The sequence below is a fragment of the Martes martes genome, assembly GCF_963455335.1.
Source record: "Martes martes genome assembly, chromosome: 6".
Classification (NCBI taxonomy): domain Eukaryota; kingdom Metazoa; phylum Chordata; class Mammalia; order Carnivora; family Mustelidae; genus Martes; species Martes martes.
The window spans coordinates 12,843,244-12,857,560 of NC_137893.1; the positions used below are offsets into that span (position 1 = coordinate 12,843,244).

The 14,317-nt window shown below is 38.5% G+C and overlaps 1 protein-coding gene across 1 annotated transcript in view; it reads left to right on the forward strand.

Annotated features, from left to right (window-relative positions):
* The first annotated feature begins 3,209 nt into the window (after nucleotides 1-3,209).
* Nucleotides 3,210-14,317, forward strand: part of IPCEF1 (interaction protein for cytohesin exchange factors 1) — a 71,512-nt gene continuing 60,404 nt past the window's right edge. The window contains exons 1-2 of the mRNA XM_080806137.1: nucleotides 3,210-3,307; nucleotides 3,949-4,118. Coding sequence (XP_080662263.1) covers nucleotides 3,960-4,118 — 159 coding nt within the window. The 5' untranslated portion in view covers nucleotides 3,210-3,307; nucleotides 3,949-3,959. The remainder of the gene's footprint in view (nucleotides 3,308-3,948; nucleotides 4,119-14,317) is intronic.

Below are 14,317 nucleotides of genomic sequence, written 5' to 3' on the forward strand. Positions count from 1 at the left end.
ATTCAACATCAAAGGAGCTCCCTTTTTATGTTTTGTACTTGTTCCTTTGCAGTTTATCTGTGTTTTTAAATGATTAGTAAACAAATGAATTTTTGTAACCATTTTATAAAATAAAAGTATTTTCCAGTAGAAAAGAAATATATATATATATGTTTTATTTATTTATTCTTAAAGATTTTATTTATTTATTTGACAGAGAGAAATCACAGGTAGTCAGATAGGACGGCAGAGAGAGAGGGGGAAGCAGGCTCCCCGCTGAGGAGAGAGCCCGATGTGGGGTTGGATTCCAGGACCCTAAAATCATAACCCGAGCCAAAGGCAGAGGCTTAATCCACTGAGCCACCCAGGTGCCCCAGAAATATATATTTAAAAGAAAAATTTCCCCCATATCTTAGAACCAAGTTAGTGCAAATTCAGAATTTAGAGTAATTCTTCACTTTTACCCACAGCATCCCAATGGGAAGATTTTATCAGGCTCTGGATACTTGTTATGATAATGAATTATAATTCCTCTTTTGAAAAACTATCTCATAAATGGCTCAACTGGCTGCTTGGCTTTTTTTCACTTACCTAGTGAAAAAAACCACACCGTAAGATCTTTTTGAAACTGACTAGTTCGTGGGTTCCACTTCCTGTTGTGAGGAGTAAGATGTATCTTAAACTCACTGAAGTTCTCAAGACTGTTTTCATTCTCTCATGTAAACCAAGGTAGGTTTCAAGTTCATATACACCAAGTGAAACTGAAACTCCTGATGATTTGTTATTTCTATAATATATACTTTGTTTCTGGTCGGGGGAAACAGTTTGAACAGTTAATGTAGATTTTCTAATAATTTGTCTTAGGGGAAGTATTATCAGAGGAGGGTATACTCAATGACTAAACTCCTTTACCCTCCTTAAAAATCCTTTTTTGGTGTTAGGTGCTCACCGTCCTTCTGCCTGGAGCGCCCACTCTCACCCAGCCTAGGCACAAGAATCTAGCTAACACTGAGGGCTGGTCTTGGCAAAATTGGGACAAAACCTACAGTTTCATTTGGGCTTTCTCTGGAGCCAGCCCTAAGTTTGGATGCAGGATCTGGAGTGCTCCCAATCCCACCGGAGCTCAGAAGGGGCGGATGGAGGAAATTCACTGGTTCTCGGTGAGGCAAGATGGTCTGAGCACTGCCTCCCTTCACAGGTTCTACAATTCTCCTCTTGACACTTTCCTTTCTTTTGTTCTTCTGAGAGTTGCTATTTTTGTATGGACTAGTGTGATTCACCTTGTTCTTCTGGGGCCAGAACCATTTGGGAATGCTTCTGTTCCCACATCTAAATTTATTTACTCTCTTCTTTGCCTTTAGTCCTGGCTCTCACCTAAGTTTTAACTGTCCAAATGATATCTGTATTTGAGCTAAAATTTTTGAATAGCTACTAACTGATTTCCCCTGATCTCAGATAATTGCATAGTAAAAAGACCCCAGGAGACCACTTGAGGGAATGGTGGGAATTTTAGACCAAGATGCAGGTCAGGGTGGAAGAGATTCAGGGAAGTGGAGCTGAGACTAGGACCTTGGCATCATCCTATGCTTAAATTTTAGTCACGTGTCATGACTAATAAATCTATTCTTGCTTAAAAATTAGGGCAGTTACTGCCTTTGTTATGTCTTGTGTCTTGCAAGGATGGGTTATTGATGACTTCAGGGATAAAATTTTATTCTAACATTTGTAAAATAAAAAGTCAGTGTGAGATTTCCCAGGAAATATAATTTAAGCACATTAACTTTATCAACATTGGGGAAGGAAATACAAGTCCTACTTATGCCAAAAATGCCGAAACTTTTGTTTATTAGTATGAAATATTTGCTTATATCTGTAATAATACAATGTTTTTTGGTTTTTGGAGCATTTTCATATATGATCTTGTTGAATATCTATGACACCCATAGGATTAGAATTATTAGAAATATCGTGCTTTTGCAGATGAGGAAGTGGGTTCTTAGTGGTAAATCAACTTTTCCCTGCATAATAACAGCTACTAATTATGACAGCAAGGAGTTGATTTCAGGCCTCTGGATTTACAAATCCCATCCTATTACCCCTATATCATATTCTCTCTTCACACATATAGAACAATCTACAATAGCTGGTAGATCGAGAGTTAACTATGTAGAATATAGTAGCCAAGTGCCTCTACAGTAACATTAGAAAATGTTGTATTATGATTACATGCCAACTATGAGAGCAGCTCTGCAATTATGCACAGTGTTTTCAAATTCTCTACTTTTAAACATATAAGGTTAAATCTTTTAAATCTGAGTAAATTCAGCTTAGATATTGTGGAGAAAAAGTGAAACTTCTTTAATCTAAAATGTCTCTATGCACACACATACACGAGGTCATTTGAAAGCATTTTTTTTGTTGTTGTTATCTATTTTTGCTGATAGTCTGATCTGACACAAATTGTTTAAAGTGTATTGTGAAAGATGTGTACTTCAGATATGCTATCTTATGTCTGATTTGAATATTTGAAGAGCTAGCATAACATAGAAGTTGAAATTAATTTATTTTCTCTGAGACATGTGAGAAATATCCAGAGATGCTTAAAGACAGAATGAGTAATTTAAATCTGTCTGTAGATAAGAATTTCCTGATAAGTAGAGTTGAGAGTTGCTTAGATGTCACCAAAAGAGGCTGTGGAATTTCTTTTTCTGGGATATTTAATTCATGGGGTTTGTGTATCATCTCATGTGGGGGCAGGGCCATGGATTTAATAATTTTTTTTTGGATTTAATAATCTGATGTGAATCTGTAATTGTGAGATCACAGTTATCTTCCCAGTTTATTGAAATAATGGGTGTTATTTAGAAATTAAGGAGAAGAAGCAGGATCTGGTTTTCTTCTTTTTCTTCTTCTTCTACACACACACACACACACACACACACACACTCAAAGGGGAAATATTTCACTATTTTTAAGAACTCCAGTGCACATCATCCTGTCCTAACTGAAGTGATAGCTCGAAAGCTGCTTGTGGTGGAAACAGGAAACATCAGTGATAGATGCCGAGTTACGGGTCTTTGTATCTTTCTTCAGGTTCAGCTCAACGTCTACCGATTCTAATTAGCACATTTTGTGCCTCAGCGAGTAGCTCCCCTTTAGCTCTGCTTGGAGTTTTTTTTTAGCTTCCATCCTGCTCATAAACACTGCCACCCCCTCCCTCCTTCTCTCTTTACAAATGTTACAACACAATCAGAAATTTCCTCTTTTCTTTCCTTCCTGCATTATCAGCAGGTTCCCTTGCGTCAGAAGCAGAGAAAGAAAACTCAAGGTAATTAGATCTCTTTTGTTTCTTTATCCCCTTTTTGTGTGCGTGAGTGTGGGTTTTCTGTCCGATGCTTTCTTTGGGGTCAGATTTTTGTCTGTCTTAATGCTAATATCAGAAGGTGGATGGCAGATTAAATTTTTGGTTATTTTTGGATCGATTTTAAGAAATGACGGCATGCTGTTCATTTGGATTAATCCCTCGTGGTATGTCAATAAAGCTTAGAAAGGCTGGCACTGAGTCGGGACGTGGCTGTGTTTAGGTGGGCATTAACCCTTCTCCATCTATTGCATAATGACTGCTATTATTTTGAAAGGAGCTGTGTTAGGGCAATGATGTGCCTGCCAGCATCACGATTTTAATTTTTTCAACTTATTCTTGTTGAATAATATTCTTAGACTAACACTTGCATTCTAGTCTCACTGTTTCTTTGGTCCTATCTTGTACCTTCTAAGCACCAAACGAATGATTAAAAATAAAATAAAGAAATTAGTCTTTTTATTTTTATTTTTATTTTTTTGCATTTACTTTGCATGCGTCTTGGTAAAAAATCCAATTCCCAAGAGGTAAACAATTAACAGTTACCTTTCACTCTGTCACATAAACCAGGATAATATGTTACCTACCTCTTCATATAATTGTTGCAGGGTTTTTCACGATGAGTCGGAGGAGGATATCCTGTAAAGACCTGGGACATGCTGACTGCCAAGGGTGGCTGTATAAGAAAAAGGAAAAAGGAACTTTCCTGAGCAACAAATGGAAAAAGTTCTGGGTAGTGCTGAAGGGAACATCGCTATACTGGTACAGCAATCAAATGGTGAGTCTACTGTCTTCCTCTCCTTTTCAGCCGCTTTGACAAGGGTGGATTAAAGACCACTGAGGAGCAGGCGATCCCTATGGGGAAGTTCATTTTTTATTTCTGGGACTTGGAACAGACCTAACAAACAAATAAGTTCTAGAAACCGTTCCTGATTCAAGAGATATGTAGGTTATTCTCCTGTATTTTATGCAGGAGAAAAATCATCCTGCTTGACTCATCTTTTGTTGGAGAGGGATGTCCAAATTTATATCCTCCCTGAAGGAGGTTTTCAGTGTCTATTAATGTTACTATTCCATGACAAAATTGTACTCATTTCAGGATTTACATGGGCAGCACTTTATATGGAAACTTTGTGTTATTAAGATTTCTATGAAAAAAGGGCATGAGCTTTAAGACATATTAAGGATGTAAATTGATTAAGTCCATAGAACGTATTTTCATTTCTCCTTCTTTACTATGTTTTCCTCTGCCCTTCTTTATTGAGTGAGTTGGTTTTGGACTCACTAACCTGCCCTGTGTTGCTGACTGTTGGCTCTTGTTCCTTGGCACGCTAAGTGATGGCATTCAAGGGGGATGATCAGACAACGCTTCAAGAAAGTTGCCTAATTTATCCTTAATTAGCAGTACCCTTCTGTGGTCTGCTTCACAGGCTAGTTTTCTGTTGGGAAGGACTGGAAATAAAGTTATTGTTAGAAGGTTTGCTGATCTTTCCTGGCTGGAAACATTTTAAGGACAATGATGTTGTTGAATATGGAATGAATAGGGACTTTTCATATAGGAATTTTCTCCACTAACCCCCAATAGCCAATTGCTGATCTCAGGAGAGCTGGAGTTTCTTTTCGGGTCTAGTGAAGATCAGCAATGGATGTCCTTTCATCAGTTAAGGGGAATTTACTTAGGGACTGCCCATAAGCCAGAACATTTTTTTTTTTTTTATGACACCATACATCTAAAATGGCTTGTGGATGCCTATCACTCAAGCAACAGAGCTTTAGATCACGTAACATCACGAACATAATATAAGTTCTGTGTATAGTTTGTGGGTAAGATTTTTAGTAGACAAATTTACATTCATTGACCATTAATAAGAAATTTATGTTACCCATGTGCCTGTCCTGTAAAGGTTTGGTAAAACTGAACCCAAATCCAACTCTAGTGTTCTGGAATAAGCCTTCTCCCGCCCACTCCCACGCTTCTCTCTCTACAACCCCTCTCCAGCCCTGTTCTTAAGCTTATTGCTTTCGTTTCACCCTGTGCAAAACATGGTCTTTTGAGTTCCATAAAAATGTATTTTTTCGAGGCTCCTTTGAGCTTTAACAACTTTATTAAAGATTTGGGAGGGCTGCAAGAAAGAACCACCTTGCAGGGTATGCGGTGTCTTACTATGTCCCTTCTCTCCTTTCGTCTCCTCTGGATACATCCATCCTCTCTTGTCTAATGTGGAGTAGTTTTACCCAGTTTAAGGCAACGTGGGGCTGGGATCTCACTTTCTATCTTCAGGAATTGTTCTTAAAGGAGCACAGATGATTTCCTCAGAGGAATTAAGGTCAATATAAATTTCTTCCTCTTGTTTCGTACCATTTTGGACTTTTGCTTTTGGGTAGTTGTGGCCAGCGATAATCTGCATCTTTTATAAAACAGGAGGACTTACTGATATACCTTCTAATACCCTCTGGGAATTTCCAGAGGCTGTTGGAAGGATTAGGTATTGATGGAACATGGCACGTCCATGGTAAGTAACAAACTCAGATATAAGTATGGCATTAATTTTCTCAAACAAATTATTCAACAAATATGTTCTGAGTGCTGTCTGTCTTCATAGAATTTAAAGGAAGCTCCCTTTGATTCACACATGGGTACAGATTTGGCCGATGTGGCTTCATTGTCTCATTTGTCTAAAGCTTTCTTACAGAGGAACTTAGAGGACAGTTACCTATTTGGGGTGTTAGGAAACTCCTGCTTTCAGAGGGAACAGAAGTGTGGGCTGAGACGAGATTGGAAAAGAGGAAAAGGAAAGAATGCCAGACACACTTAAGCACCTAGTCCTCACTCGCCTTCACTCAAATATATAAAGCAATATTTGGTTAACAAATCATGTATTTAAATAGAGTTAGATTAGCAACATTGAGGAGAGAATGAGTTTACTGTTATCTGGCCTTGGAATTATCCTAATAAACTAGTGGTATGTAACAGAAGGGCCTTCCAACTCCTTAATTCTATGACTCTGTTATAGAAGAATTCTCTTTCTTTACACACACACATACACACACACCCACAAGAGTGGGTGTGCATGCATACCCTGACATCTTAATTATATGTTTGTTATGGGGGAAAAAAAGGCTACTCAATGAACACTTAATTAATAGTCATATTCCTGGTATCTGTGTGAATGTCAACTGTGAAATAAGAGCCAAACACATATCCTCAAGCTAAGAACATTTATTTACTTTCTGCCACCCAAGGAATTCAGATTCAACAAAGTAGCTCCCCAGTCACCTACACCTAATGAGCAAACTTCTCATTATTCTCCCTTCCCTGTTCCTTATTCTTTCTTCCGTGGCCTGATGCTGGGAGGTAATGGAGCCAATAGCCTCCCAGCAAGAACCACCTTTTATTGAATGCCTGCTCTCATGCCAAGGGATATTCTAGGTACCTTTCACACATGATCTTTCGTCTCAGAAACACCCTCCGAGGTAGTAACTGTAGCCAAGTTGGGAAGGCTGAGATGCAGGAAGATTGTGTGCATAGCTCCCAAGAGACACAGGTAGTAAGGGGGGAAAACAGACCACCTTGACCTCCTTTGACTCTGCAGCCAGGCTTGTTACCATTGGCCAGCCGGACCCCATGCAGACACTGGGATAAATGACACAATAGGGTTCTGGGAGCAGCTCTAGAGGTGGAAGCTAGGGCCATTCTCAGATGAAAGTATGGTGATCTCGTAGGACCCCTTTGCTTGTCTCTATTGGTCTCTGACACCTACCTGAGGAGAGGTGCCGCCCTCCGCATCCGGGGTGCCTCTCTGTTGTACCGCTACCTAGTGATGGATGCATGGTGTACCTTCTTCCTTCATGACGCTTTGCTGCCTCAGACAGCCCCACCCGGATTTCCTTGAGAAAGGTCAGGTCCAGACACTCATCTGCCATTTTCACACCCTGTATTACATGCTCAGAAAGTGCTACAGCACACAAGAATGTGTGGCAGGTCTTACAAAACCATAGTTAAGTTGTATAGCCATAAAAATGCAGACCGTTCACAATCCTGCATTTGCAATTGCACAATTGTTTTCCCTTTCCCCTGGGATAAAGTATAAATTTCTTCCCTCACTTGGGAGAGTCTCCTGTACTGTATCTTTCTTATTTTGCCCCCTGCCCCTTCACCACCCAACCTTCAACTACAGAATTAAAAAAAAAAAAAAAATCCCTTGTTAGCATCACATAGGCTGACACTCCCTTTAAGCCTCTGTGCACGCGCTGTTGCTCTGCTCAGAAAATTGTCTATCTCCATGCCCCAAAGTCTTTCTTTTTCCCGCAGAATCCCGCTGGCCTTATCAAATTTTAACTTAAGTAGCCTTTGTTCTACGTGGTCTTACTCTATCCTCTGACCTAAATCAGAGCGGCTCTGCCTGTTCCTGTAGCAGCATATACTTTTCTCAGTTTTATGCTCCTCTTTCTCTTTTGTACATGTTTTTAGGCTTACTGATGTCCATAATGGTTATTCTCTGTAGGGCAGGACCACACGTATATCATTAGTGCAGTGTCTGACACTTACTAGGCACTCAGTTAATATTTGTTGATTTCATAAACTATGTAAGGGTTAGGAATCATCAGCATTTACATTCCCCCTGGGAAATGTGAGCAATGGGGTAGATAAAGACTGTTTTTGATGGAAAGTGATTTTCCAGTAAAGAGATTTCCACCTGTAATCTTGAAAATAAATATACAGGAAAAGGTGCAATTTGAGATACACTAGGAGGGCTCCATGGTCCTAAGTAGGTCCCATACATCTGCTCCCATTTGGGGACATTTTATGAGGGGCTATGTATTTTTTTAAAGGTTTTTTCTAACCATGTGCCCTGGTTGTAAACAAGGGTCTCTTGATCAGGATCATCAGACTGGGGGCGGAAACGTAGAAGGAGAGATGGCAGGTGTCCCAGGGAACGCCCTGCACACTAGCACTTCACCTGGGTATCAGGCACAGCTGGAGAAGTTTGGGACCAACTTCTCTTTGGCGAAGGAGAAGCAAAATTCCGAGTTACTGTTTTCTTTCAGGTGTGTCACTACAAATTAGTGACAAAATAAGTCCTTAAGATGTTATTACTTAGTTATTAAAACTGTCTTACTTTTTTAAGGTTTTAGATTTTCCCATTTTTGCTGTAACTTATTTTTCTTTTCTGAGAATTCTTAATTAAAATCCTGCTTAGTTTCCTGGGAAAGGTATTTTGGACTTTATTTATACCCAGACAGATTATAAAGTAAATGCATATTATATAACCTATTTAAAATTAGTGAGGTTCTGAAATGTTTCTATTCAGCGAGCCTTTACTCATCTCAGTGATGTCTTTTCTTGCTTAATCCAGAGTGTGTGTGGACTGTTAAAATACATCAAGGGGACATATACATTACGCTGGCATACGACTTGGATGCATTGCCTAAATAATTTAGGCTTTAATTAACAAAGCATAGTTTAATATTAGTTACAGAGAGTAGATTTAAAACATTTTCTTTTTAAGTGAACCTAACATGAAAACGTTATCATCCGTCCTCCTACTCACCCATCTACCACCCACCTACATATCCTTCTACCGGTATTATTGAGGTCTTAAGAATAATTCTGGCTAAGAGTTGTAAATGCAATTATAGGAATAAAAAACAAGAGTCTACATTTCTTCTATTAAGAGCTTCTAGACTAGTAGAGAAGAAAGAGCTATATAAATGACATAATCAAAGAAAGATTGGTAAAAAAAAATGCTCTGAATTGAGCAGTACAGATGAATTCTGTAAATTCTAGGGTTAGGAGAAATAGTCTGGGCCAAATGTGAGGGAGTTCTGCCACAGTGATTTTTTTTTTTTTTTAAATCTCTGGAAGTTTCTCTCTCTCTCTCTCTCTCTCTTTCTCTTTTTGTCCTATCTAAAAGGTATGTTTTTCCTTTTTTTTTTAAAGAAAAAATCGTTTTCCAAGCTGCGTGATTTCCTTTATGAGGTAAACACAGTTTTTACCAATCTGAAAACATTATTTCTGTGCATTGCAGTGAATATAGAAAATTTTCAGGGGGAAGGTTCTCTAATGATCTGCCTTGGAAGACAGCATTTTTTTTTTTTTTCTTTTTTTCCCCTCCAGGGAAGAAGAGTAAGGGGTTGGGCATTCCAGTTGGGAGACTATGTGAACAAAGGAATGAAAATGTAAATGAGCAGTGCCAACCCACTGTGTTGAGCATTATACTGAATTCCCATAACCTAGCAAGACAGATATTATTATTCCCATTTTTCAAGGGAGTTTACTGAAGCTTAGGGAATTTAAGTAACTTGCTCAAAGTCCCATAAGCAGTAAATGGCAGAGCTGAGATTAAAAAACATGATCTGCCAATACCAAGGCCAGGCTCTTCCCTGGGCTGCTTGGTGTCCCCCCTGAGAGGTGAGGCAGGGCCAGTACATGAGGGCATCAAATGCACCATGCAGGAATGTGGATTTTGTCCAGTAGATAGTAGGGAGCCACTGTAGGTTCTTGAGTCTGAAAATGATCTAATGAAATTAGCAGTGAAAATATTAACCTAGCAATAGTAAACGAGATGTATGGAGAATAAAGAAGCTTCCGGAAGGTCAGTTAGATATGACAAAATGCAGGCACTGAGATGGGAACTCCTGGACTGTAGTAGACACAGTAAAAATGTGGGACATGTTTAACAGTAAGAAATGGCAAAGTCTGTTGAGTGCTTGGATATAAGACACAAAACATTTGAGGCTAAAATAAGAATGATTTCAAGTTTTGGAGCCTGGGAGATTGAGAAAATAATATAAAAACTGAGGGAGGAAGAAGATGGTTAATAATGTGAATTTCCTTTAGGCTCATTGTCTTTTACTGTTTTGGTCTTTTACTGTTTCTTTTAGTTTTGTACATTCTTTGTATAAAATTACCAGAACCCTGTATTGTTTGTAGTCCAGTAACTGTTAATTGATTTCATTTGTTCTATTGCATCAACAACTCAAGGGGCTTGGGGCTCCCAGACTTCACCTAGAAGAGGTGAATCGACCAACTTTTTCTCTCATGAGAACTGAGGAGGTTTGAGGTTAATACTTGTTTAATACGTATTATGCAGACTTTTCAGTTTTTGAGACTCCAGTCTGCCTGCCCAACAGTGACCTGCTTCCTCTCTCACCATCTGAATGGTTTCACATGCCTGTGAGGGCAAGCAATTGGGTCTGTATCATGTGTTTTGGTCTTTAACTGCATGTGCACTGCATGTGAATTTTGGAGGAAGGGATTTTTCTTGGAGTCAGTTTTATGAGAATCTCTATAGCAAAGATCTAATCAGTTTTTAGATTAGGTAGAATTTACTTTTGCAGAAAATGATACTTGAAAAACCAGAGTTTCTCTTTCTGTGAGACAACTCCTCTGGAAGTTTCAGTGAATGTGAAGTGTCTTTCTTTCAGATAAGAAAAATAAAGAATGAGTTCATTTTCCCTTGGAAAATCACACTGAAGTCTTCTGCACCTTTCATTAGCAATCACCTATTAGCATAGATTCTGGAAAAATGTCTGCATGAGCTTACCATAGATTGGAAAAAATTTCTGAGGAATTTTATGAATACTTCAATCAGAGCTTATTATATTCTTTTTTTGCTCTTTCACCAATTACAGTGTAAGCAGCTGAGGGTATATTCTTTACCTTTCTCGTTCAAACTGTGTCACTAGAGCCTAGAACTGGTGGGCACAGAGCGGGGACCGGTATTTTTTGAGTGAATTACTTATTGTATTGCTTAATCATCAATTAGTTATATAAAGCAATGAATCAAAGCATTATTGAGCATCTTATGTTTTTATACCAAAAACTTAGGTTAATTATACCAAAATGAGATACTTTATTAATAACGAGACTCTAATTTATTTGAGCTTCATTTATTGTTAGTCAACAACCAAATTCTGAGCGTTTCCTGAACAAAATTCCAATATTTAAAAAATGTTTCTTCAGAGAAGGCAGTTCAGACTAATTGTGTAAAATTGATGAACTCTTTGCCAGTATATGTTCCTAGAGTTTCTAGAGTGCCCCAAAGTGGAAACTGGAAGGTGTAATACTGACATAGGGCAATGTAAGATGTTTTAGCCGCTGTAAGTGAGCAGTTTACCTCAGGGTGACGACTCATGGGTGAGGATTGTTTACGTACCACTCGAAAATCTGAATGTAAGAATAATTGAGGACATTTTGAATTCTGTTACTTCCCTTGTTAAAATTTCAGGTATGGGGTGCCTGGGTGGCTCAGTGGGTTAAAGCTTCTGCCTTTGGCTCAGGTCATGATCCCATGGTCCTGGGATAGAGCCCCGCATCGGGCTCTCTGCTCAGTGGGGAGTCTGCCTTCCCCTCTCTCTGCCTGCCTCTCTGCCTACTTGTGATCTCTGTCTGTCAAACAAATAAATAAAATCTTAAAAAAAAAACTCAGGCATGTGGGAAAGATCTTTAAAGGGGACTTTGGTTTAATTTATTTATTGTCTCTGATGCTGTCTATTGTTGTGTGCTAACATTCATTTTCCTTCATAGGTCCCAGAATGGATTTCTAGAATAATGGTCTTCCATTAAAGCTCTAGGATCAGCTCAGTCTATACTTGAGGCAGGCTGTTATTAACAAGTTCTTGTTGCTCAACTCATATGATGTGGGAACAATGACTTGTGTTGGCAATATGATGCTCCTTGAAAATCTTTCCTAACTTTACATAATCAATTGTGAAACACCAAGACTGTGAAATCCTTTGTTTCTTTTGTCTTGTTCTCAGGAAGCAGTGATATGATTGGGCACTGCCAGTTTGGAAGAGGATACCAGACTTAATGGTGTAGGATGGGTTGTAGGGGAGGACCATCCCCTTAGCTCACAGCACTGGCTGATATGCCCGTTCAGGGGACGCGGCACTGTCCCTCGTAGGACTTCGGCACACATCTCCACACCTTCTCTCTGTTTTACTTGCTCTGTTTTTGATACAATCCATCTTCTTGCTTGTTGGAAATTTAAATTAATTTCGAAAGTGCTTAAAAATCCTATAGAATAATATGTGTTCATTTAGAAAAAATAGAAAATAAAATTAAGCAAAATAAAAGAGAGATAAGGAGGGAAACAGAAAGAAATAAATGAATTAAGATAGCTTATTCATTTAAATGAATCACAATCTTACCACTTTCAGGTGATCACTTAAACATTTTGGTGTATATGTTTCTAATATTTTTCTAAGTTTTCAATCTTTTTCTAAGTTTTCCAAAAATAAAATGGCACTATGTATAATATTATAACAATTTTCTTGCTAATCAATATATTATCAATATATGTTCATGTCTATATATATATATATATATATATATCCACATCACTTCCAATAGCTGTAATACATATAGTTATACAGTAGTTTATTTACCAATCCATAAGTTTTAAAATCAGAAATACGTCTTATTCTAAAACTTCTTAAAATAGCCATCAGGTGATGGAATACATAAGCACACATAGACTAACTTAAAAATAAGCGATCCATATTTTTAACTTACATGTATATGTATGTTTATGTAGCCTTTAGTATGCGTATAAATATTAATATCTGTATAAATATATTGATATGTGTATGTGTCTATGACTCGTAAATTCTTTTAAGCAAGCAGCAGGAAGGTGGATTTCACCACGTGGTATAAGGCAAAACATCACCTGGCTTTTAGTCTTGTGGTTTCTTACAAAGTGAGGTACTCCTAGGTCAGTGATGTAACTCTCTATGGATCCGTTTTCTTACAAGTACACTTTGACCAAGCACAATATCTTTACATAATTCAGAGCAACTCTGAGAAGATCAAATGCACTGGAAAAGATATAAAAAAAATAAAAGGAATACACAAAGAAAGACAATTTTATATATGCTTAGGTGAAATGTGTTTGCATGATACCATGATTTAGGGTTGCAAAAGAATTGGGCTAAGGGTTTTTAGACACCGGAAATGGTTTCTTCTGTCAAGAATGGCCTATCTTGTGCTGGAGATTCTAAAAAATGCTCTACTAACTCTGTGTAAAAGTTGCTTTTAAGCTATAAAACAGAGGCATGAACTAGAAGGCCTGGGGGATTTTTCAGCTCAGTGGTTCCTAACCTGGAGGAAGAATTCAGGTAATACATGATTTTGTGGTGAGGCTTGTGTGCTTTTCCCAAGCAATAGCGTGATACGTGGCCCATGGGATGAGCTGAACTTTTGGTTACAGCTGAGGATTTTCCCGAGAAGTCATTATTTGCAGATTTATCATCCCTATGGAGCAAACTTTTTTAAGGGCCAAGGACCCAGCTGCTTCTACAGAATAGCTTACTGATGAGCTCATCTGTCATTGTGCTGCTGTGTTTGGTCCCCCTTAGAGCACGTTTCAGGAACATTTCAAAAGGAATCTATGCAGTGGAAATTAAAAAAAAATTGACTATATATTTTTAAAGATTTTATTTATTTATTTGAGAGAGAGAGCAGGAGCAGAGGGGAGGGCCAGAGGGAGAAGGAGAAGCAAACTCCCCGCTGAGCAGGGAGCCCAGCCTGGGGCTCAATCCCAGGACCCTGAGATCGTGACCTAGCCACAGGCAGAGACTTAACCGACTGAGCCACCCAGACGCCCATAAAATACTGAACATTTTTTAAAGGAGTCAGAATTTAGGAGAACATGTTTGAAACAACGTCTTCAAAAAAGACACAGGAAATAACATGCTATTGTCGGAGATGTCCGTGGATGTAGAGTCAGGAGGACAGGTTCTACCCTGGTGCTGCAGCTGGTTAATAACACTTTAAGCAAACCACCTGTTCTCTCTGCACCTTTTTCCTTTTCTGGCTCTTACCTGCGAAAGAGACGGTGCTCATTAACAGCACGTTAACCATGATTCTCATACCCTCAGTCTTCTGAAGATTATCGTGGTAAATGCATTTCCTTTACTGAAAAATAACAAGTTTTGCAGTAGTATCTTTGAAAAAGGTTTTAAATTTATTTC